This window comes from Vombatus ursinus, unplaced genomic scaffold (assembly GCF_900497805.2).
Source record: "Vombatus ursinus unplaced genomic scaffold, bare-nosed wombat genome assembly UNPS02015406.1, whole genome shotgun sequence".
NCBI classification, from domain to species: Eukaryota; Metazoa; Chordata; class Mammalia; order Diprotodontia; family Vombatidae; genus Vombatus; species Vombatus ursinus.
The window spans coordinates 2,991-28,883 of NW_020955184.1; the positions used below are offsets into that span (position 1 = coordinate 2,991).

Below are 25,893 nucleotides of genomic sequence, written 5' to 3' on the forward strand. Positions count from 1 at the left end.
GAGTAAAACAATTTTAAAAAAAGGAAATAGCTGCAAAGAATGGAAGGGGAGGGAGCGCTGTCGCCGACCATAGAGCCGGCGGAATGCGGGCCTAGAGGCACCGGAAGTGGTTCCCCGGTCGGGGCGGGATCGGTCCGGCCGGCGGGGTTGGGGGCTGGGTGCTTTCTCCTGCGCCTCGGGTCGTGGCGGCGCCTGCGGCTGCGCTTCCCGGCCTGGTGCCGGCGCCTCGGAAGACACGGTGAAGCCCCCGCCCCCCGGCCGCCCGTGGGACCTGGCTCTGGCGCAGTGGGGCCTGGCGGCGGCCCCGGAGGCAGTAGCCCCGGAGGCGGCCGCATCCACCGCGGCGGCGGCCGTGCGCGGGCCCTGACCTCCGCCCTCCCGGGGGCCCGGAGCCCGAGGGAAGCCGCAGGAAATGGCAGACGAGGCGCTCTTCTTGCTTCTCCACAACGAGATGGTGACGGGCGTCTACAAGTCCGCGGATCAGGGGGAGGTGGTGAGTGACCGCTGGCCTGGCCCAGGGCCCTTCTTTGCCCTGGACCCCTCTTCTTCCAGCGTCCCTAGGTGTCCTCCGTAACCCCTTTTTACTTCTCTCCTTTTTTGTGCTAGTTTCCCGTCCAGTCCGCAGACTTCACCCAAAATAGCCTCTTCCCCCGTCCTCCCAGCCCCATCCTCCCCTCCTCCCACCCCCTCCCCCGCCCCATTACCATCCCTAAAATTCCTACCCCAGTAACATTTCTCCGACACTGCGGCCCTTCATCACATGCTTTGGGCTTCTTGCCTCCAGCCTCCCCCACGCCGGTCCAGCCTCCACTCAGCTGTCCATCTTTGTACAGCTCAGGTCTGACCGTGTCACCCCTTATTCAGTAAATTCCAGTGGCTCCTGATTACCTTCAGTATCAAATATAAAGTGCTTGGCCTTTAAAGCCCCTCATAACCTTCCTTCTCCCTATCTTTCTAGTCTTTTAACTCCTTAATTACTCTCTCTCTTCCTCTCTCTCAGAGTCCAGTCATTTTTAATGTCCTCCTCTATGCCTGGGACTCTCTCCTCCTCCTCCTGGCTTCTCTGGCTAGCTTCCTTCAAATCTCAGCTAAAGTGTACATTTCTATGGGAAGCTTTTCCTGCTTCTTCTTGATCTTGATTTCTTTTCCCCGAGACTGCCCCCAATTTTCTGATATATATCTAATTTGCACATATTTGTTTCCATGTTATCTGCCTTGTTAGACTGTGAGCTCTTTGAGAGCCCGGACTGTTTTTGCTTTTCTTTATACCCCAGCACTTAATAACACTTAGTGTGCATGGCACTTGGTAGGCATTTAAAGTCTAGTAAGCTGAAGATCCTTTTGTGGACTTTACCTCAATGCCTCAATCCATTCTTGAACCCACCCATTCTTGACTTGGATGCTAACAGATTCTTCTTTTGAATTTCATTGTTACCGCTGATTTATTGGGCTTTTACAATTAGTTCTTTAGTCAGTCAGCAGTCATTTCTTAAACAACTGCTATGTGCCAAACACTGTACAAAGTGCTGGAGATACAAAGAAAGACAAAAAAAGACCCTTCCCTTAAGGAGTTCACATACTAATAGGGGAGTCAACACGCAAACAACTATGTCTGTCTATCTATCTATCTATCTATCTATCTATCTATCTATATCTATAAAGAGATAGATATGGTAGATTGAATATAATCTCAATAGGCAGAAAGATAAATAGATATAAATGTGGTATATTGGACACAATCACAGAGGGAAGGTACTAGCACTGAGATGGATTTGAAAAAACCTCTTAGAGAAACTAGGATTTGAATTGAGACTTGAAGGAATCTAGCAATCTGAAATAAGGAGGGAAAGTAGTTCAAGAATGGTGGACATCCAGTGAAAAGTCCTTTTCTCTTTATACTGTAGTTCAGTCTCTCACATCTTTCTCTTGAACTATTGTAGTAGGCTCCATATTTATATCTCAGCCTCAGATCTCCTTCCCAATCTGTCCTTCACACAACTGCTACAGTATAAGTGTGACCATATTATTCTCCTAGTCAGTAAACTTCAGGGGCTCCTATTAAGTATAAACTTTATTTGGCATTTAAAGGCCTTCACAATCTGGCTAGATTTCCTGTCTTATTAAACATTACCATTCTAGCACTCTATAATCTAGCAATAGTGGCCATTTTACTGGTCTTCTTAAACATCACATAACATCTCTGGTCTCCATGCCTTTGTACTGACTGTGCCCCAAAACTAGAATACATTCCCTTCTTACCTTGAAAAATGGAGGTAATATAATCCCTTGTTCTTTAAAAACTCTGTTCAAGCATCATCATCTACTTCAACTTTCTTGATCTGGCCAGATGCTAATACTTTCCCCCTCACTATTACTTTGTATTTTGTATATATTTATAACTATACATATATGTTGTCTTCTCTTGATAGAATGTAAGCTTCCTGAGAGCAGGGACAGTTTCACTTTTGTTTTTGTATGCTTGCCATAGTCATGCATATAGGATAACCATGCATATAAGGTAACCAGGCACACCTCGATGTCTCAAAAAAATGGTATTTTGGGACTTGTTTTGAAATTTTTTATTTTTTAAAGTATAGTTGACAAGTTAATAAATAATTTTAATCAACTTAGTTAATCAGTTTAGTTAAATTTTTATTGGAATTATATGTAATACAATATATTTCTATATAGTGCCAGAGTTGATGAGGCTCCCAACTAAGGTGATAGATAGGAGTAGAGAGAGAGATAGATTTGAGAGATGTGGGGAGGAAGGGACAACTTGGCCACCGATTGGATATTTGAGGATGAGGATGACAACAAGATTGTAAATCTGGGTGACTAGAAGAATGGTAGTGCCCTTTTACAGAAATGGGGAATGAGTAAGAGGAGTGGGGTGAGGATGGGAGGAGGAGGAGGAAGATAATGAGTTCTGCGTTTAAAATGTCCAGTAGGCAGCTGCAGATGTGCCACTGGAACTCAGGACAGAAAGCCCAGGGCTAAATATATAGGTTTAGTAGTTATCAGCATAGAGATGATAGTTAAATCCATTGGAGTTGATGAGGTCAGTAAGAGAGAGAGAGTACAGAGAGAAATGAGAAGAGAGCTAATGACAGCCTTGGATATACTTACAGTTACTGGGTTTTTGTTTTGTTTTTTTATAAATTTTGTTAATGTCATCTTTGTTTTTAAGATTTCTGTTTTGGTGTTTAATTGATGTTTTTAAAATTTTTTTCTAGTATTTTTTAGTTATAGTTCCAATTCATTGATCTGTTCTTTCTCTTTTTCATTAATGATAGTGTTTAGAAATAAAAAATTTTCCCTAAGGACTGCTTTGGTTGCATCCCAAAAATTTTGGTATGTTGTCTCATTGTTGTCATTACCTTTAATGAAATTAGCTATAGTTTCTCTGATTTATTCTTTGATTTTCCAATTCTTTAGGATTAAATTATTTGGTCTAAAGTTGATTTTTAAAACTTTTTTCAGTGACCCTTTATTTAACAATTTACATTTCATTGTGATCAGTAAAGGATGTTTATATTTCAGCTTTTCTCCATTTTGAAGGTTTTGTGTCTTAAAGATATGACCAATTTTGGTAAAGGTACCAATGTGCATAGTTGAGAAATATATATACACATACATATATTCCTTTATATTTCCATTCACTAATCATGAGAGGGCTATCATATCTAATTTTCCTAAAATTCTATTCAGTTTCTTAACTTCTTTCTTGTTTATTTTTTAGTTAGATTTATCTAGGACTGATGGATAAATCGAGGTCCCCCATTCATATAATTTTACTATTTTTCATTGTATTTAGAAGTGATGCCATTAGGTTCATATATGTTAAGTATTGAAGTGAATTTATTATGTACCTTTCAGCAAAATGTAGTTTCCTTCTTTATCTCTTATAATTAAATATTTTCTTATTTGGGAGATAGGAAAGAACTATTGATAGAAATGAAATAGAGTAGGGAAGGGGAATTAATTCATTCTGTTGATAGTTATAGTACATTGTAATAGTTCAGAAATGCAAAGTATTGAGCATAGGTACCCTTTGTATGTCAGTGACTAATAAAAATTGTTAGAAATGTGAATAATAGAAAATTACCTTTTGATAATTTTCTATTACTAGGTTCATTTTTAATTGAGAAGGAAAAATTAATAACTTGTTCATAGTTTGAAGATACCGGGGAACTTCTATAAGTTTTGGAAGGGATTAATCAACATTTTTAATTTTGGGGATTAGTTCAAATTTCTGGCCTTCTGAAGCTTGGAAATTAGATTTTTATTAATTAAGATTCAGAATCCTTTTTTGTATTTTATAGGAAAATGGAAGATGCATTACTAAGCTGGAGAATATGGGTTTTAGAGTAGGACAAGGATTGATAGAAAGGTAAGCTCAGTTTGAATAAGTGTTAATAGTAATAAAAATAACTGACATTTTATATAGTGCTTTCAGGTTTGCAGAGTTCATTACCAGATTTCATTGATCCTCACAACAGCCCTCTGAGGTAGGTACTACAGGTATTGTTACCAGCAACAGGATCAGAAAGTTCAAGTGGCATGTCCGTATTCATATAGCCACTAAGTATTAGAGGTAGGATTTGAACTCTGGTCTCTCTTAATTCCAAGTCTAGCATGTTGTCTATGGCACAATGCTAACTGTCTTTATTTTGTTACTGGTTAAGTTATAAACTAAAATGACTTATATTTTAAAAAGAGCACTTTTGTGGGCTGCCATGAAACTGCATTTCTTCTGCCTAAATCTTGTATTTCTTCTGTAGACTTGAATGAGCTGAAATTTTGTGTGATTTTTAGTTTAGATATATTTTTCTCAAAGTTGGTTCATTAAAAATTGCTAGCTGAAATATACTTTTGTGTATATTTTTTCCTCACAAAACTTGCATGGTCTTAGTGTAGTTTAGTGCTTTTTAACCTATTTGAAATTTGTTTTAAAGTCCAGAGGATCAAAAATAATTTGAGAAACATATTTATGCATATAACAGGTTCTTAGAGTTTTAAAATAAATTTTTATCAAGGTTATGTTATACACTGATACTTTTCTATTCATAATTGTGTTTCATAACCTATTCTTTTCTATATTCTTTATCATGAAATATTTAATATTTGTAGTACACTTCTAATTCTGTTGCCTTTCTAAACATTTTTTATTTTAAATATACCTAGGAATAAATAATAGCTGTATGTCATAGTTTAAGCTATGAAATCAATACAGTATGACTTAAAAACACATTTGGCTTCCTGTTTTCAAAATTTCAGCTGTATCATTAAAATTTTAATGGCGACATAAGTTGGAATCAGTATATAAGTTCATTTTGCTAGATATCTATTACTATGATGTTTGAAATATTACATTATAAATAATTGTTACTAAATAATTACATAGTTATAATGATTAAATATATGCAATTTTTCCTTTTGGAAGTTAGGTTCATGACTTACCCATCTTGCTTTCTTTGGAGGAAAATACTCTAAAATTATAACTTCTTTTTTATCTTTTTAGATTTACAAAGGACACCGCAAGGTTCAAAGATGAATTAGATATCATGAAGTTCATTTGCAAAGATTTTTGGACCACTGTTTTCAAGAAACAAATTGATAATCTAAGGACAAATCATCAGGTACTATACAAATTAAGATTTGTTTTATGTGTTACTTTACCTTGTTAAAGTGAAATTATTTCTACTATTTGCTTTTATTATTAAAAATGTTAAAATGATGTTTTAAAGAGTTGTTTCTTTTAACTTTTAGATTTGTGTTTTTCACTTTATATTAGATTTAATGATGTCATGATTTTTAATGAATCATGATTTTTGTCATAAGCACTGGAAACACCAAGTAAAGAGCGAAGGGTCTTTGGCTGTGACAGCTAGGTATTTTTTTTAATAGAAAATAATACCTTTCCTGCACTTTGCTGAGAGGTGGGGGACGGTTCGTAGGTGTAGAACATTGCCTGTAATGTCATTTTTTTTTTCAATATTTTGATTGGTTTTGTTAGTTTTTTTATCTTCCTTTTTCTTTTTTTACCTTTTATTATTAAAAAAATCTTCATTATAAAGGATGTCTCTGTTGGAGAGATCAAAAGGAAGGATATTGAGGGAGAAATCTAGGTAATGTATAAGCAACTGATATCAGTAAAAATCTACTTAAAAACATAATACTTTAAAAATGCACCCAAGTTCATTGTCAGAATGACTTTGGTGTTTGGATGTTTCATTGCTTAGTTGTTGTATTAGTTGTGATAATATGTAAAATCTCAAATAGGAGTCTTAAAATTTCAGGACTAGAAGAGACTTTAAAGAGAAACATGATAGAGTTGAAAGAGTTGCTGGACTTGGGTTCAGAACCCAGCTGTACCATGGGTAGGTCATTTAACCTTACTGGGCTTCAGTTTTCTCAAGAATAAAATGAGGAGCAGTTTGCAAAGCTTAAAGGGTTTATAAGAATTATTAGCCTGGTTATACATCTCATTTTTATAGGTGAAGAAACAGTTATTGCTATCTTTATTGTTCATGTTTAGGGGTAGGGAAATGAAATCAGTGGAAAACATTTTAACACATCTTAAGTTTTCTGCCTCCGTTGTCATAAATGAAATGTTGTGGAGGGGTGAGAAGGGGGAGAGAATTGACTGATTTCACTTTGATTTGAAAGTTTTCCCCCTTATTGTGTTTTAATACATAACATTTTTCATCTTAGGGGTGTTTTATAAAAAACTGATTAATAAGGTAGAGCAGAAGACTTCTTGACTTTAAAACAATCGAATATATTTTATGTTCACCAAGGTTTGTTACTGTAGCTATTAACCATATGTGACAAAGCAAGATTATGTCCCCACTTAAATAAACTCATGCTGTATTTCACTAAATGTAAGAGTTATTAAACAGTAGGGTTGGCTTATTTTCTTAATTGAATAATATATATAAAACCAGTTACCTCAAAGTTATAGTGGTGTTTTTAGCAGGTATTAGAACATATTAATACTCTATCATTAAATATTGCCCACTACTTCCAAATCTTCAATTGTATTTTCATATATTTTACTTTGAATTGAAAAAGGAGCTGTATCTTTTGAATATGCCTCCACAAGGTAATTAGTGGATGGTGATTTGATGAGCATTAAATAGACTAGTTACGTATGAGAGGCAGTCTTACCTTGGTTAGAGGGCCATCCAGCCTTGGAGTCAGGAAGGACTGGGTTCAAATGCTACTCAGAGGACTTGAAGCCACATTAGCTGTGTGACCGTATGCAAATCACTCAACCTCTTGTCCCAGGCAACATTCTACAACTTAAAAGGGAAAGCTGAATTGTCAGTCTGTATCATTGTGGGGAGTTCCCACACTGGGAGTTCCTAATACCATTGAAATTAAAGGTCCAAACCAAAAATAAAATTAAATTTATGTGGATGTTAGCACTGATACTGTGTGTAATCATAAGTAGCTAGTCTGATCTAGTGAATTCACTGCCCTCAATCAGGCAACTGATATTTTCTGACCTGCTTTCTTGCAAACAAAATTTATTATTAGTAAGTGTACTTTGAATATAAAGTATTTTCTTAAACTTTTAAAAAGTATGATAATTATTTATTGCATGGTTGAGAATTCTCAAAGAATTAAAAAATAATGACCAGAGATTTTTTTTATGTTTTGGGTTCAGGGCATCTATGTGCTTCAGGACAACAAATTTCGACTCCTGACTCAGATGTCAGCAGGAAAACAGTATTTAGATCACGCTCCTAAGGTACTTCGTAGAAGACTAACGATCTCTATTGAAGAAAAAAACAATATACAATTCGATGGACATGTTCAATGCTGATCATGGTAGATTTGTGAATTTAAAATAGGATAAAGATGCCTTAGTCTCTAAGACTTGAAAAATTATCATTTAAAGGGATAATTATTCACTGTAAAATAATTTGCTTTAAAAAAGGATTCACTACTGGGTTTAACTTGGGAGCTCAGGTATTAAATTAGCAGAATTTTCCATGATGTTGCATAAAATAACAATTTCTGGAGTCCTCATGAAATTTAAACCTCAGGCAGAAGTGTAAAATTAAGTAAAATGGGCAAATGCTTATCACTACATAAGAATTAGATTTCTGAAACATGTTCTTTGAAAATTTAATTAATTTTTTTTCTTTTGAATGAGATGATTTAAAAACTTGGGACATAGAATTAGAGCTTTCTCTAGAGCTCTCATTTTATGTATTTTGAGCAAATAAGACTAGAGAGGTCAAATGACTTGTCCATGGTAAGAAAAGGAATGATAGAAAGCAGAGCCAAAATTCAAACCCTCTGACTCCAAATTCAATTTTCTTTCCACATGACATAGATATAATCCTGGATTCAAATTCTGGCAGGTCTTCACCAAGCCAGAATGTCCTTGAGTACAGGTCTGGGACCTGGAATGAATGTTTGCTGAGGGCCAGGCTATCCAAATTGAGTAAGACACATAACCTGCAGGCTGACCAGCAGATAATGAATTTTTCCAGACATTAAAAAGTGTTGTTATGTACAGAACTTGAAATGTACAGAAGAGAACAAAAAGAACTAGAAGAAAACAGAGAAGCAGAACAGCTTAGATTTGTAGTTTCATTACAGTCCTCTTCATCTGTTTTTCTTTATATATGGAAATGTTCATTTAGTGTTTAAGTTCAGAATTTAAAAAAATTCAATAAAAAAATAAGCATCACACACACCTGATGTTAGAGTAGTCCTTTAGTACCAGAAATAACATCTTTGCTTCTTTGCAGTAAAATCAAGTCACAGTTTTGAGAACCACTAATTCAGGGTTTGTAATGAACATAATATACTAAATTTTTGTGTGTATACCTGATTAAAATTTGAAATAAATAGTACAACTTGGTAATTAATTGATAATTAATATAGAATTATTGTGAATTTAAAATTTTATTGATAGCTTTTTATAAACCACAGTCGTTTCTCCAGTAATTCCCCAATAATTCTGTCCTGTAATAAAGAAAAAATTAAGTAAAACCCAACTGGAAAAAAATAACTTTGTCTAACATAATTCCATACCTATAATACCCACCTCAGTTTTCCAGAATCAAGATTGGTCAATGCAATTAATTCAAGTTCAGTTGCTTTTTTGTGTTTTTTATTTATATTGTAATTCTGTATTTTGCTTAATTATACTCTTTGCTCAGCATCAATTCATATAAGTCTTCCTGTGATTCTCTGAATTCCTAGTTTTTGTCATTTCTTATGGTGCTATAATATTCTGTGGTGTTCATCTACCACAATTTGTTTCAAGCTGCCTTTTTTTTTTTTACTTCATTTCACTCTAAGTACCAATTAATAATACACATTATTCTATGTGCTAGCCAAACTGAACTACCTGCTGTTTCCCAGAGTATTCCATCTCTTTATTTCATGGAGATGGAATGCCAGTTGGAAAAGATTAAGTTTGCCTTAACCCTGTGATCAACTTTGTATCCTTTTCCATCTTTCCTGTTCAGAATTTTTATCTTCTTTATCTTCTTTTAAAGGCTAATCTATGGAAATTGTTTTCCACTCCCCATTGTTGTTGATACACTCTTTCTTCTCAAATTAGGTACTTATCTTTAAATATTGTATTCCCTCCCTAGGATGTAAATTCCTTGAGAGCAAGGACTGTTTTCCTTTTGTCTTTGAATCCATAGTGCCTCACACATAGTAGTCTTGTTAAAGATGCTTGTTGAATAGTAGAGCTTCTTGTACAAAAAATCCCTGGTCTACCTGCTTTCAAGTCCTTGTTATCATTCTGGCTTTCTGTCTTTGCTGTAGCCTTGCTATTTCCACTTGTACATTTGCTGGATTTTTCTGTCTTTTTCTAAGAATTTTCTTGCTTTTTTCTGTTCTCTTTCAGTCCTGAATTTTGATTCTGATTCAAAATCTGTTTTCTATCTTTATTCTTTAATTTCTTTGTGTTCCTCATGGAAGTAAAGCTTCTTAAACCCCAGGATTTTGCTCCCTCTTCTAACCAGTTTGTTATCGATCCATCCGGTTGTGCTTAACTTTGCAAGTATCAATACATGGGGGGGAAGTAAGGTAGAAGTTGCCCTGTAGTAGATATTATCCTGTTTTCCAAATTGTGTGATTGAATTCTACCCTTTGCCCTCCCCATGATCATTCTCCTTTCCTTTGGTTATCCCATCTTATCTCCTTGGTGCCACTTGCCTCTAGAGCTCTAGTTTCCCTTTTCCCAAGGACATTATCCACGGAGGCACAATAGTTAAGAGGTGGTCTTCTAGTCTACCAACACCCACCCAGATTAATTAAACCTCTCTTCACCTCCCACCATAGCATTTTTTACCTAGTCGCATGAAGTTAGACTGTAGTAAAGTTTATAAATCTATAGTTTCTCAACTTCTCCACAAGAAAATTAAAACAGTATTATCATGTAATTTACTGTGGCTTGAATTTGCAAGAGGTATTCTTTTTCACAATTATTTTTTTCCTTTTTTTAGTATTTAGCATTTACATGTGGCTTAATCAGAGGTGGCTTATCAAATTTGGGGATAAAAAGTATTGTGACAGCTGAAGTGTCAGCAATGCCAGCATGTAAGTAAAGTTCCTCTTTCTTAATTTTTTTAAGAGTGTATTTTTCATAAAAGATTTACTATATTTGATAAAAATTTAATTATACCATATTAGGTAATAGTCAAAAAGAAACAAGAACTTAAGAGTTTAATTTTAAGTTTAATTGTACACTTGAAGAGTGTAGTTGTCTTTAAATGAGAGTCTCAAATCCAAGTGTAATAAGTTGTGATACAAGGATATGTCTTTCTCTAGTTTGTTTCTGGGGAAATTTAAATTACTAGAACAGTTTGATTGTACTTAAAACTGTAATAACTGTATATGGCTTTACGATTTACAAAAGTGCTTTAACATCACCAACAGAATACTAGGTTTGGAAGGGAACTAGATAACCAACTAATACTTGAAAATTTTTACTTGAAGACCTCTGGTGAGGGGGAATCCACTCTTTTTATGCAGTTCATCCCAATTTTGGATAGATCTAGTAGTTAGGAAAACTTTCCTTATGGAAGGTCTAAATTTTGCCTCTTTGCAACTCATTATTTCTGGTTCTGCTCTCTGGAATTAGCAGAACAAAGGTTCTCTCCCCCTAAATCTTTTCTTCTACAGGCTAAATACTGTTAGTTCCTTCAACATTCTCAGTTGATTCTCCCATCTACCTTGTAAGGTATAAGTAATGAAAATATTACTATTCTCATTTTACATATTAGGAACTAGAAGCCAAGAGAGGTCAAGAGACTTGCCCAAAGTCACACAAATTCATAAGTGGCAGACCCAGGATTTGATTTTAAATTCGGTGTTTTAAATGTGCCCAGATTTAGTGACATTCAGTATAAAAGTCCAAACAAGAAAACAGATTAGGGAATAATTCATTTTACAGATGGATTTTTTTTTCTGTGGGATTCCTTTATATGGTGAACTCCTTTTCCATTGAAGATGGTGATTTATGAGCAGATTTTTTAAGAAGTATCATCTCTTCTCCTAACAAACCTTTTGTCAGAGCTGCTAAAAAAGTAGGATTGAAAAGATGGAAAAATAGGTGTTCAGACTTGTTTTCTTCATTTCAAAATGTTCAATAAATATTTCTTTTTTTGTAGGTAAATTTCAAGTGATGATACAGAAGATGTAGCATGTACTCAAATGCTTCTGCAATGTAAAGAGATTAAATTATTCATGTATAAAGATTTTTGAGTAGTAACTTTTGACTTACTGGCATTGTCATAAGTTTCTACAGTACACTGATTCATGTAAGCTATATGTTAATTTATTAGATGATGTAATATGCACTCTCAAATAAGATTACCATAGTGTGTGTGTGTATGTGTGTGTGTGTGTGTATATATATATATATATATATATCATCTGATGGAACAGGAGAGTGTCAAAGAAAATTTTACTGAGACACTACACTGTAGCTGTATATCACAGTATACCAAATTCAGCTTTATTTCATTAAAAAATTTATTAAGTAAGCACAGCAACCAAATAACAATGTTTCCTTGTGCTTCTGCTCTACTGGTTCATGATAATATTTTTGGCATTAAAAAGGAGGACAAACTTAAAGTCTTACTGAATTAGAGAGAAAAAGTTATCATTTGTATCCATTTTTTCAGGTCCAGAAAAAAAAAAGATTAAATTGGATTTAAAAAAAAGTTGGAGGTATATGTTAAAATGAGTAATTTTCATATTTGTATGAAGAGGCTTTGTATTTTAAGGCTGCTCATGGCACTACAAAAAGTAAGACTGGAAGAGGATTTCTGGGATCAGCAAGGGTGGAAAGAAAGGAGGTAAATCTTTGAAAGAAATCAGATGAAGGAAATTAAATTGTGGGTTGGATACTAGATTAGATAAATGGTTAAAGAACTATCTCCAAAAATACATGAGACCAATCAGGATGACTCTTCACATGCAAAGGTTACTTGTCCAAGTCAGTTTCACTGCATTCAAGTAATAAATAATTGAGAATGTCTATTCTTCATACTCGCTAACAGGAATATTCAGTTCCAACAACTTTAAACATGTACATGTTTAAAATCTCTTTTATATTAAGTACCCCCCATGGGTTTACTAGTGGCATGCAATAAATATTGTTTGATTTCTTAATGCTGATGCATTTTTACTTTAAATCCAGGTTATTTTAACCCTGTTACTAAGAACAGGATGTTTTTATAAGTGGCTTCTGGTTTTGTTTTTTAATTTTGTTTTGGTTAATTGAGCTCTTAGTATCCAAATCCCACTTTCAGCAAAAGAAATTTTACAACTTACTTGCACCAAATATCTTCAGCATTCATTATTTAAGAACTTAATAAAAATTTTTATTACTTAAAAAAGGTTCTTATACAAGGCATTTCACTTATTGTATGACTTTTGATCTTTCTGAAAGGTTTGTAATTAGAAACATTTTTAAGCAAAACTAATTGCTACAATTGTGTGACATACTGCTCAGCCAATTTATTCTTTTAAAACACAACACCGATCTTGCTGTGGACATCAATTTCAGTAAGACAGATCAAATTTAAGGTTCTTACACAACACTGACATTTTGATGAAACCTGTCTTCATGGGGGCTGTTTGTTTGGCTTGCACAGAGGTAGTGCTGCTTGTTTCTTTTACATCACAAGTATTCTGTTATTGAAGATTGTTTTAATATCAAGATGGTTCATCAGCCAGGTCACGCTGATCAAAATACCTATTAAAAAGATAAATTTTAGGACTCATGGAGAACTTTGGCTCAAAATTTAATTGATACCTAATCGTCATACAAAAGCAATGGCATAAAAATCACTAGTGACCCCAATAAGCTGGTATCTTGTTTAAAGGACTAGGATAATTTTGCACTTTAAAAAGTAGGTACATGTTCTAGAATTCCAAGTTGACATCTAAGTAAAATGTATTTCTTTTAAAACTCAAAATGTTTGCTAAGAAAGTATAAAGCAGGCCTGCCATTTTATTATTTCCCCATTTAATATTAACTAAACTTTCTCAACATTTGAACTTCTTTAAAATGATCGCATAGCCAAGACATGTATAAAAAAACATACATTTCATATGTGTATATACACACAAAATAGTAATTTGTAGCACTTATTATAAAGTACAAAATAAAAAACAAAAAAGCTTTTACTATACCTGCTCACCAAACAGATTAATAAATTCAAAGCAGGTATTCTCTCATCTTCTTTACTCTCCTGGAAAAAGAGGAAAATAAAAATATATTTTATTTCTGCTTTCTCAGTACCTCCAAATTTCCTTTTAATATACAAAAAACAAGCGCTTTGCAGAAGAAGTTATTATTTGTGCTACTACAACATAGCAGAAAATCCTTGAAGGGGAAGGATAATACTTCTGAATCAATTCCTTGTTTAATAAGGGTCCTGAAGGAAATATCCTTATGGATAAAAATAGTTCTGGGCTTGAAAGGGAAGATATCTATCTCTCTAGCCTGTTGCTAAGGAAATGTAACTTAAATTCTGTATCTTAATAAATTTTGTGTTACCTATATTGTGAAGGTCAGTGGAGAGAGAGATTCATAATCCTGAAAACTGCAAACCTGCATCAGAAGTCCCTGCAGTCTAAGGGGGGCAACCAATAATGGTTTGTCCTAGCTTATAGCATGATACTTAACTGAGAAAGCACATAAGAGAACTTAGAGGATTTACTTCCTAATAAGGCAGACCAGGGATAGATGATTCATAATGATGTAGGGTATAGGAGCTCACGCATAAATGTTGCTACTCATGCATTAGTAGGCCATTGTAAGATTTTTTTATACATGTCGAACATCTTGTTTGATTATTCATAGATGAATACTTGAAAAAGCTAAGCCAGTGACATTTTGAATTAGGAAAAATTCCCATATAATTCAGTGCATTCTTCAACTTGTTTTTTTATTTAAATTTTCCATCATCATCTAGGGTAAAGTAATTAGCATTTTTCTGTTAATATAAAACACATCAAATGCTTTGTAAATAAAGCATTACACAAATTTAAGATATCATTTGAAATAGAAAGTTGTAACTCACCACTAAGAATCTCACTTCAGAGCATCTTCTTGCAAGTTGCCTAATTAATGAATGAGCTTCAGGTAATAATGGTTTTTCAAGGCAAGCTAATAAAGCATAGAGCCATCTTCCCTGAATGAATTAAAAATTAGTTATATGTATGCATGTGTATATATAAGTTATCCACAAAATTTTATTGATACTTCTAGTAATAAATTTGGTCTGCTATGTTTCATGCTATTATCATGAAACCACTAAAACAAAATCTAAGTTTCTATAAGTTATTAGTTGTTGCACCATTAAACTAGTAAGAGACATGACTTTATTCTGTGCAAGTTTTGATAATAAAACAACACAATATATGACTGAGCTTTATGTGGACAAGAATTGGCTATACCACTAAAGCAGACTGAATTAAAATGTCACAACTATAATTATGGTAGTGAATCATTTCTGAAAGAGGTCATCTATAAGAAAATACTATTGTTGATATTTATAGGATCATAGATTTGGAGCTATAAATGAGAGCCAGTGAGTCCAACACTTTTATTTTACAGATGAATAAACTGAGGTCCAAAGAGGTTAAGTTGCTTGCTAGGGTTGAACAGCTGGTGTCAGAGGCAGGATCTCAACTAAAGTAACTATAAAATATTTAAATAAGAATAATAGCAACACTATATATGTCTAAACAGCCATAAATGATAAAAGGTTTTATTTGGTTGGCTTAGTAATAAAATGCAATCATGCTCTGACTCCTATATTGTCCAAAGTACAAATAAGTGATCAGTTACTAAAATATAATTATTGTTGAGAAAACTACAAATTTGAAGGTAATGAGTGGGAGGTCATAGATCCAGAATTGGAAAGTACCTTAAGAGGTCATCTGGAACAAGACTGCTGGACTTGGAATGAGAAAGAGCTGCATTCAAATCCAGCCTAAGAAATTTACTAGCTGTGCGATCTGGGGCATGATGATAATATAATACTATCTACCTCATAGGGCTGTTGACTTGCTCTGAGTCACACAGCTAGTAGGTGGCACAGCCAGGGTTTAAACTCAGGTCTTATGACTCCACATTAAGCTTTCTTTCCACTAGACCAGGAGGTAAAAAACTACAGTAGAAAGAACTCTAGATTGGAGTCACAAACTCAGGTTTGAACCTTGCCTCTTAACCTTGGGCAAGTCACCTACCTTTCTGGGCCTCAGTATCCTTATCTGTAAAATGAGAATCGTGATAAAATGAAATTCAACTTCAAAAAGCAAACACTCAAAACAGAGATGTGATGTATACCTTGTCAGACAAAGCTTCTGTAATGGATGTTTTTGCTTATCAGTTTTATTATATGGGAGAGTGCATGGCAAGGATGGCAAATATTGGAGGAGTTGTGGAAAAACTGGTTCTGTAGGAGAATGATGTCAAACTCAAATAGAACAAAGGCCACCAAATCAAACAGGGATCCCTGCAGGCTGAATACTGACTTAGAAAACCCTGAATTAACATCACCTGCATTTTCTTATATTTTATTTTGTTAAGTATTTCCCAACTACATTTTAATCTGGTTCTGGTGGAATGTTGTGGGCCCCATGTTTGACAATTTTGCTCTAGTGCACTACTGATAGGTGAATTGGTCCAGCCATTCTGGAAAGGAATCAGGACCTATAAGGAGGGAAGTAGTGCAGATGCTCTAACCCAGCTATAACATTCCCATGTTTATAGAAATCAAAAGAAACCAAAGAAAGTTCTATACATATAAAATTTAACAGCTTTTTTTGTTATACTGAAAAAATAGAAACTGAGCAGGTGTTCTATTGGGGAATGACTAAACAAAATGAAGTATATAAATGTAAAGGCATATAAATGGGCTATAAGAAATTATAAAAGGGACAATTTCAGAGGCAACTGGGAAGACCTTTATGAACTAGTGCAGAAATATGACAATTTATACAATGACATTGTTGAGAAAAACAACTTTGAAAAACTTCAGCATGCTGACCAATGCAATGACAAACTACAAAAATAAAGATTGAATACACCCTTTACCTCCTGATGAAGGATGAACTTTAAATGCAGAAAACACATTTTTGGACATGGCTAATACATACATAAAATACACAATACGTATGCACACATACAATATGTATATATTCAATTGGCTAAGTGGGAGGAATTGTAGGAGAGACAGGTAAGAGTTCAATCTGGAGGTCATGGTGGGGTGGTGGTAATGACTAATGAAGACAAATGGTATCAAAAGTTTTTAAAAAATAATGGAGTTGGACAGATATCCAAGGTCCCTTCCAGTTTTGTAATCTGTTGATTCTAGTACAAAAAAACCTATAGTAGTTACTTTAAAAACATGAACCCTCTTTAGTTACACACAACTTTTCAAGATAACATCTATTATGTTAGTCAAGTATACCAGTAAGGAAATCTATTTTCTCTGAAATCCCCTACAGTTCAAATAAGGCATGTTTCCCAGCAGTGTATCTAGTATCAAGTCTTAGTGCAATAAGATGTAATAGCTTAAAAGTTCAAGTATCTGCAAACATTCCCCCCAACCACCTATCCTGAAAGTTGCCTTTTCCCTTACTTCAAATGACTTCTAGTGAGACACTTTTACTACATAACAAGGGTGGCCAATTTTATTATCATTTGGTAATATACCAGTGTTGGATAGTAGAGACAGAGCACTAGGCTTGGGAGAATGAATACCTGAGTGTGAATTCTTTGACACTTTCTGACTTTTGAGCTTCAGTTTCATCTGTGACAGGGATTTTTTTTTGAAGTACTTCACAGGGTTTTTGCAGGGAAAGCACTTCCTAAACCCTTTATATATATTTAAATGTGAGATTAAGGAAGAGTCCTCAGAAGTGCTAGTCAAGGAAGCTTATGCCCAAGGTACCTATAAATTAGGATTCTCCTAGGCATTTACCTTGAGAATGGCAAGAAGGCAGGATTATTTTATCTTGAGGGAAAAAATTTTGCTTTGTCTCTCCAGAGTAGAAATTATTCTATCATCTTTCACCTTATTTTATGCCTCTGCTACGATAGTCTCAAGTAAACGCCAGAATATCCACACAATTTTCTGCCTCTTAAACCCAGACTCCAGAGCCCTGAGATCTTTTTTTTTTTTTAATCGAAAGGACATCTTGAACTATATACTCAGGTGTCACACTTACTTTAAATTTATTTACTTATCTATTTTTTGGTGAGGCATTTGGGGTTAAGTGACTTGCCCAGTCACACAGCTATTAAGTGTTATGTGTCTGAGGCCATATTTGAACTCAGGTCCTCCTGACTCCATGGCCGGTGCTCTATCCACTGCACCACCCAGCTGGCCCCCTGCCCCCACCTTTTTTTGTTTTTATTTATTTTAAAAATTTTAAAGAGACAATTTGGCTATTCTTTTATGCAAAACTAACTACATTTGGCTAATGAAGAAATCTTTCAAGTTTGATACTAAACTAGTTTTAGGAGGCCTGCAAAAAATTTAATAAGGAGAGGGTTGGACGTCATCTGGGAAACTGCACTATTCTAGCAAAGACACATATTTGTCTCCTTTCCCTAGATTGTAAACTTCTGGAGGGTAGTGTCTATTTCACTTTTTTTTTTGGTAGCCTCAGTATCTGCTTAATAAATGTTCGTTGGTTAAAATCAATATTGTTCTGGTGACATTCCATAGCCACAACCTACAATATTCCAGTGTCTTAAGGACCAAATTTGAGATTTATCCAAAGGGCCCTGGAGATGCATGCATATGGTCAATATGAATAAGCTGCAATAAGTTACAAGAAATTACACAGGAAAAGTATTATCCTCTTCCCAGATCATTGCAACAACCTTCTAACTGGTCTCCCTGTCTCATCTCTCTTCCCTCCAATCCACCTTCCATTCTATTGCTAAAGTGAGTCTTCTAAAGAATTGGTCTGAGCATATCACTGTACCCCACACTCCCATGGCCCCATGAGCTCCACTGGCTCTTTATTACCAGGATCAAATAGAAACTCCTATAAGGCATTTAAAACTCTTTTTAATAACCTAATCCCTTCCTACCTTTCCAGTTGTCCTATACTTCGTACTCCCCTCCACATACTCTATAATCTACGTATACTAGCCTGCTTACAGATCTTCGAACATCACACTCCAACTCTATGCTTTTGTACTTGTGTCCCTTCACCTCCTGTGCTCTCCCTTTCCCTCCATCTTACTCCTTTCTCCTGGTTTCCATGGCTTCCTTCAAGACTCAGCTCAAATTGGCCCTAATGCAGGAGGCCTTTTCTGGTTTCCAGTTGGTTCCTCCCCTTCTCAGATTACTCTTTCTCTCTCTCTCTCTTATGTACCTAGTTATTTATGTGTTGACTCCATTAGAATGTATATAGTACACTCTGAAGGCAGGGGTTGTTTTAACCTTACTTTGTATAACAGTGCCTGGCACAGAGAAAATAAATCCTTGTTAAATGACACAGGAAAAGATGTCATCAGAGAAACATATGACCAGAAAAAAAAAAGAGCTGATAAAAAAGTAAGAGACAATTGATAGCCTCTTCCTTACTACCCAGATAGTAAACATTCAGTGTCAAGCTATGTAGGAGTAGGGTACTTTACCTTTTTCATGTCACAGATCCTTTCTTGGGATAGGTTTTTAAACACATAATACATAGGACTATAAAAAGAAACAGATATTGAAAATTTTCAAAATATTTTTAAAAGTTCATAAACCTCATGATCAAGGGGAAGAATCCCTTCCCCATAGCACACTGAGTGAACACCTCCAGCACCAGAGTATTGGATAACACAAAAAAAAAGTTACAAAAGGTGAGCAACTATGGATGGGTTGTAATCTGCAACCATGGGAGTAGCAAAAACTGAAATCACAGAATCATCAAGGCATCAAAGAAATTATTCCATTTCCTTAGGGGTTTTTTGAGTGTTAGAGTATGAGTTTATCAAACGCTAATCTTTTTATATTCATCAGATTCTATTTCTGGAGTCTCTGTTCTGTTCTGTTCCATTCATCTTTTCTTCTTCTATTACCATTATCTGTTCTAATCTATTATTATTTTGATGGTTAATGCAGTCAATATGCAAATTAGTTTAAAAATTATTTTGTTTGATCAACCCATGAAGAGTGGAAATATTCTTCCATCTATTAAGTTTTTCCACGATTCCTTACAAAAATGATTTTAAAGTTCTCTGTGGCAGTCTCATATCAGTTAATGCCCAAATATTTAATTTTGGCATCCTCATTTGAGGTATTGCTATTTATCTTCATTCTTAGTGACATACAGAAATTCTGATAATTTTGGTGGGCTTGTTTTACATGTGCCCAACTAATCTGCTAAAATAATTTAACACAACTGTTTATTTTTCTTGACTATTTTTTGGGGGGGAGTGTTAAAGTTTACAATTTGAAGAGATGTTTTAACTTTGCTGCCAATGACTATTCTTTTCTTTTTCATGCCTTACAAATGGCCCAAGAGTCCTAAACTGTTAAATAGGAGCAGTGAGTAGATATACTCCTTTAATGCCTGTTTTTAATAGGAATGGCTTTAGTGTTTCTCTATTGCATAGAACGTTACCTTTTAATTTCATTTCAAAACCAAAGTGCTACATTTTATCAAAGGCTTTTTTTGCATCTAATGATATGATCATATAGTCTTTATTTTTCCTCATTTATAAGTTTATATTGCTTGTTTTAAGCTTGATATTAAACCACTCTTTCATCGTAAATGATCAACAAGCATTTGTCTACTATAATGCAGGCACTGTGCCAATACTGCATTAAAGACTTAAAAGTTGCTCTCAAGGAGCTTACATTTTCTTGGGGAAGATAACATATACATATATGCTGCTGAAATGTTGTGAGTAAGGTCAGTGATTTTCCCCCACAACTTTGGTATCTTCCTCTCCTTTAGATATCTTATCAAGAGGTCCCTCTGTTGCCTCTAACACATATCTCTAAATATATTTGATCCAATCCAAGTGCTTTAGTCCTGGTCAATTCAGCTTCTCTTCAGTGGCATTTCTACTTTCTTTTCTAAGGGTCTGTGATACTTAGGGTCCAAGTGTGGTAGGTTTTGTGGTTCTTGATGTGAGAAAACAGTTATAACAACTTTTCTGTTTGTGGTCTTCATTTTGTTTTCATCCTTGAATGCTCTTGGGTGACTTTGCTTAGTTGGATTATCTTCCCAAGCTTTTCAAGAGCAGATTGGATTGCTTCAGGGAAAACTGTAAAGCATTTTTATTGATCCCAAATTGCCCAGAACAGCAAAGGCCCATTTTTTCAATATATTTTACCATCTTTAATATGCACGTACCCTTTAACTCTGCCAACAAAACTGAAAAAAGGAAATCTTATGCTGCTGAAAGAAAAAATGCTCAGATGGATCTATAAGCTCATAAATTCTGGTGTACCCTCCAATGATGCGCTCTACAACCCAACCTTGACTGCTCATCCTGTGACTCTTATCCATGTACTCCCAAATATCTGCCACAGGTGATCCACCATATGTAACGGAGGCCTTCCTCACTTTCCCCCAATGTAATGAAGGTATAGTGGAACACTCTGTCCACTTGGCGTCCCTCGCTTTTGCCACATGAACAACCCACTTTTTCTTTCTGTCATTACAGTTCTTTGATGACATCATTTAGAACTACTCTTCTTAATAAAAGTTCTTCGTTAGTTATATATTGCAGCCTGCTCATATCTACCATGTGCTTCTATGCTCCAGGAAAGTCTGGAAAGGGAGTGAATTTAGGGGTCAAGGAGGGAGGGAAGATAAATGAGTTCAGTTTTGGATCCACTGAGTTTAAAATGCCTTTAAGACATTGTGTGTGAGACTGGAGCTCAGGAGGCTAGACTGGATACACAGATCTGGAAGTTATCTGCAAAGAAATGGTAACTAAACATATGGGAGGAGGAATATAAGGTAAGAGCATAAAGATGAAAGAGAAGAAGGTCCAGGATAGAGCCTCTGAATATCCCCATGGTTAGTGGATGATATTTTGGGTGAAACACAAGGATAATACCACAAAAACAGAGTATTGAACACACAGAAAGGGAAGTAGGGGGTGGATGACACGATTAGAACTTTGGCAAAATCAACTTGTCAGCTATACGGAGGATGGACTGGAGTGAAGGGGTACTCCAGAGTCAACTGAGTAAAATACTGCATTAAGGTAAAAAAGATCAGGATTGAGAAGAGGCCGTTAGATTTAACACTTAAAGAGACTAGTGCTTGCCTCCCTGGTCATCCTTTCCAGTACTAGTTGTTCTTCCTCTCACACTCCCGAAATCATTGGTCCTAGAAGAGTAGTCAAAATACACTCACCACTGCCACTTCTAGACTCTATTTATTTATTTATTGGATTAGGCAATGGGGTTAAGTGACTTGCCCAGGGTCACAGAGCTAGTAAGTGTTGTGTGTCTGAGGCCGGATTTGAACTCAGGTCCTCTGACTCCAGGGCCAGTGCTCTATCCACTGCGCCACCTAGCTGCCCCTCAGACTCTCTTTATTACCATCACTCAGCAACCCCTCCTTTTCTTGAGGCCCAGGGGACAATGACCAAGATCACAAAAATGTAAGGTAGGATTTCAATCCAGGTCTTCTGACTCCAGAACCAGTACTCTTTTCACTGTACTAAAAAAATGCAATGGATTCCATCTTGCTAGAGGTCTTTAAGCAAAGGCTTCTTGTGGGTACACAAGGAAGGAGGACTTTGCATTTCACTTTACATTCAAGTATGGGTTGTACTAGATAGTCTCTTACGGTAAAATCCTAAAGGCAACACTGGAAGAGTATTGGATTTGGAGTCAGAGAAACTGGGTTTAAATCATGGCTGTTCCATTTATCATCTGTGTGACACCAGGCAAGTCATTGCTTCTCTGGGTTTTAGTGTTCTCATCTGTAAAGTGAAAGGGATTGGACTAGACGATCGGAAGCTCCTACTAGCACTAAAGTCATGACACTTTGCTAAACTTCCTTTGTTTGATGTATTTGATTTTTGTAAACAATTCAAAGTTATTCAAAGTCTATTGAGGTGAATAAGGCAGATGACTTTATTTTCAATCAAAAACAGGGCATAAATTTTTAAAGAAATAAAATGACTTACTTTTCTTGTATAGCTTGTATAAACTGGCTCTAAAGGCAATTCCGTAAGAGATGTAGAAATGTTTAAAAGTAATACAATGTCCTCTGAAACTATTATGAAGAGTGACACTTCACTTGGACATGTTCTGTTTTTAAAGTACCAAATTATTTTACACTCATGCTGGGTACACAGACAGTATAACAACATAAAGACTTTTATAACTAAAATGTGATCTACGTTATGAAAATAGAAAAAAATAATACCAATTCAGGAGTAAAGTCTTTTTCTCCAAACCAGTTAATCAGGTACTCTAGGACACTAGTTATTGTTGCCTTTTAAAAACAAGAAATTTTATTAGTGAAAAAATATTGAATATCCAAGACATTTTAGCATATACGTTTTATACAGTTAAGTCAGTATTTTTTTATGCAGAATATGTATTAATTCTTTATGCACTTCAAAGGAAGACAGCATCTGTACTGTAACTAGTTGGGGGTGGATAGTTGCCACAAGGACTAGGCTCAAGAGAACCAGTCAAAGATATATTCATTGTTCCAATTGTCAGGCTTAAGTTTCAGACTCTGGAAGGATGTATACAGAGATATCTAAAGAAATCTATATTTGTGAATTACACTTAACAGAATGATTTCTTTCCTTTTTTCAAATTTTCTTTCTTCTTAAAGTACCTAATGCTAATGGGTAATGAAAATAAACGTCAAATTCTTACTGGATATGGCTCAGAAGTTAAAAAATAAAAAAGGAACATCAGTTTATGAAGGATTTGAAAACAAAAGGATCAGCTTTTTCTCCATTAATGTAGAAACTATCAATAATTATAAATGAAATTTAATTCATAGACACACACATGTATACATAAACACATATTCATGTGAACATTTATTTATTTTGGTCTGGACATGTAGTTTTATTAGTATAGGAAAACCCCAGGTAATGAAACTGCCTTTACCCAGGTAAACAATTTTGTAATTTATAGTTTTAGACAGTTAGTTGCCTGGAGCACTGAGAGGGTTAAATGACTTGGCCAGGGTCACAAAGCTATTATGTGTTAGAGGCAGGGCTTGAACCTGGGTCTTCCTGACTACAAAGGCAGCTGTCTATGTCATGTTGTATCATTTTATCGTCTGTATGTATGTATGTATGTATGTATGTATGCATATGTGTATATATAAAATATTTAATTCTAAGTATTTATGTCTATAGCTTAGTTCTCTCTCTCTTTCTATATATATGTATATATAGTTCTTTATGACTACAAAGCTAAAATTTAACTAAACCATGTTTTCACCTAGTACTACATATATGTTGCAAACATATGTGTGTATATATATATGTATATACAAACACATTTTAAGAAAGATTTCACTTAAATTAAGATGAATTTTACCTGATTCATCCTGCTAACAATACTAAGCAAGGGAGGAAACCCAATCTGTAAAAAAGAAATAAAGACAGCACTAAAATATGATAAATGACAACAATATAAAGTTTTTGTTTTTACTGGAGAAATTTAAACAAAGAAAAATGTAAAAAAATGTTCTTCATATTCTATTGGTTTTTAGTTTATTACAACATGCTAATGATGTACAAGAAAACAACGACCTCTCAAAAATTAAGCATTTGTTTAAAAATACAGTATCTTTCTAGTGACCAAAAATAGCAATAAGCAGGGACAAAAATGGAATATTCCTTGGAAAAGCAATAGTTCTGTATTTGAAGAATTTAATTAAAAAAAAAACCAACTTGCACTTAGATAAGCGGTGATATCTTTATTTTCTATCAGGTGCTTAATTTTCCTTCTTTGTATTACATAAAGTTTATATTTCATGGTCAATAATGGCTCATATCATGGCTTTATATATTTTGGATTTACAAAGTGCTTTTCTCACAAAAACCCTATCACATAAGTAGGTTAGATTCCGTCAAGAAGTCTTCAAGCAAAGCTAAAATTTATGAATGAAGAAATGCTTAGAGATTTAGCTTGTCAATCTTGACTTGCCAAACGAAAAATTTTGTTGTTCAGTCAATTCCAACTCTTCGTGATCCCATTTTGGGATATTCTTGGTAAAGATGCTGGAGTGGTTTGTCATTTCCTTCTCCAGCTCATTTTACAGATGAGGAAACTGAGGCAAACAGGGTTAAGTGACTTGCCCAGGGTCACACAGCTAATAAGAGTCTGAGGCCACATTTGAATCCAGGTTTCTTGACTCCAGGACTGGTGCGCTATCCATTGCGCCACCTATCTGCCCAATAACAAAAACTACATAGCATTAAGAGTTACAGAAAACTAAGTGACTGTTTCTTAAGATAGCATTTTATTTATGCGTATTGTAGTAAATAATTTCATAAAAACATAATGGTTTTTAAATGTCTTAAGCACTCTTTTGAAGGACTAGTCTTACTAAACACAGGTCATCTCTAGTAGGTTGGCCATGGCAACCCAATCCAAAGTGTTGAAAGAACATAAGATTACAAATCAATAAATATGAGATACAGCTATGGCTTTATCACTAACTTGCTCTATAATCCTGGGCCAGTCATGACCTTCTTATGCATCAGTTTCTTCATTGTAAAATGAAGACAAACACTTGTTTATCTTATGTCCAAACACTGCTATTAGATAAAAGATGTGAAAGTGCTCTGAAAAGCTTAATTAAAAACATATTAACATTAAAATTATTAAATGTAAAAAAGAAACCACCTTTCTGTCTTCTTTTTCCAAATAGGTTTTTCAGTGGCAAGCAGCTTGGTTTCATCTACCTTAACTTTTCAAATAAGCATAAATATTCTGTTACATCCATTCTATAACATAATTCTTCTCTAATTGTTTCTCCCGTATTAAGTGTGTCTCCCCAAATATATTGCAGCTTTTGGGGAGAAGGGAATATATACCTTTTTTTGGGGTATTTATCAACAGTGCTTAGCACAAAAAAGGTACTCCCATTTATTTCTTGTTAATAGGTCAATCATCTAGAACTCCTTAAATTTATAATAACTCAATTCTATATAAACACAAATGAGACTGGAACTAAAACACCCTGTCATGAATTATTTTGGGCAAGACTGTAATTCTGATTCTAAGGCTATGTTAAATATGTGAGAAAGGACAAGTACTATACAATCCTTATTAAATGATGTAGTCATATTGACTTATGTTGATCTGATTATGTTGCTTTAATTAGATTTGATCATACACACACACACACACACACACACACACACACACA

At 34.9% G+C, this 25,893-nt stretch overlaps 2 protein-coding genes across 2 annotated transcripts in view; one reads left to right on the forward strand and one right to left on the reverse strand.

Annotated features, from left to right (window-relative positions):
* The first annotated feature begins 338 nt into the window (after window positions 1-338).
* TRAPPC6B (trafficking protein particle complex 6B) lies at window positions 339-12,660 on the forward strand. Its single transcript, XM_027847424.1, has 6 exons — window positions 339-493; window positions 4,326-4,393; window positions 5,525-5,642; window positions 7,676-7,759; window positions 10,488-10,581; window positions 11,655-12,660. Exons 1-6 carry the CDS (start codon window positions 413-415, stop codon window positions 11,684-11,686), a joined length of 477 nt encoding a protein of 158 aa, XP_027703225.1. The 5' UTR covers window positions 339-412; the 3' UTR covers window positions 11,687-12,660.
* Window positions 12,661-12,988: 328 nt separating this feature from the next.
* GEMIN2 (gem nuclear organelle associated protein 2) overlaps window positions 12,989-25,893 on the reverse strand; it is a 20,493-nt gene continuing 7,588 nt past the window's right edge. Inside the window, exons 6-10 of the mRNA XM_027847423.1 lie at window positions 24,054-24,098; window positions 22,912-22,980; window positions 14,580-14,690; window positions 13,687-13,745; window positions 12,989-13,246 (exon numbers count right to left, since the gene is read on the reverse strand). Of these exons, the coding sequence (XP_027703224.1) occupies window positions 13,207-13,246; window positions 13,687-13,745; window positions 14,580-14,690; window positions 22,912-22,980; window positions 24,054-24,098 (324 nt within the window). The 3' untranslated portion in view covers window positions 12,989-13,206. The remainder of the gene's footprint in view (window positions 13,247-13,686; window positions 13,746-14,579; window positions 14,691-22,911; window positions 22,981-24,053; window positions 24,099-25,893) is intronic.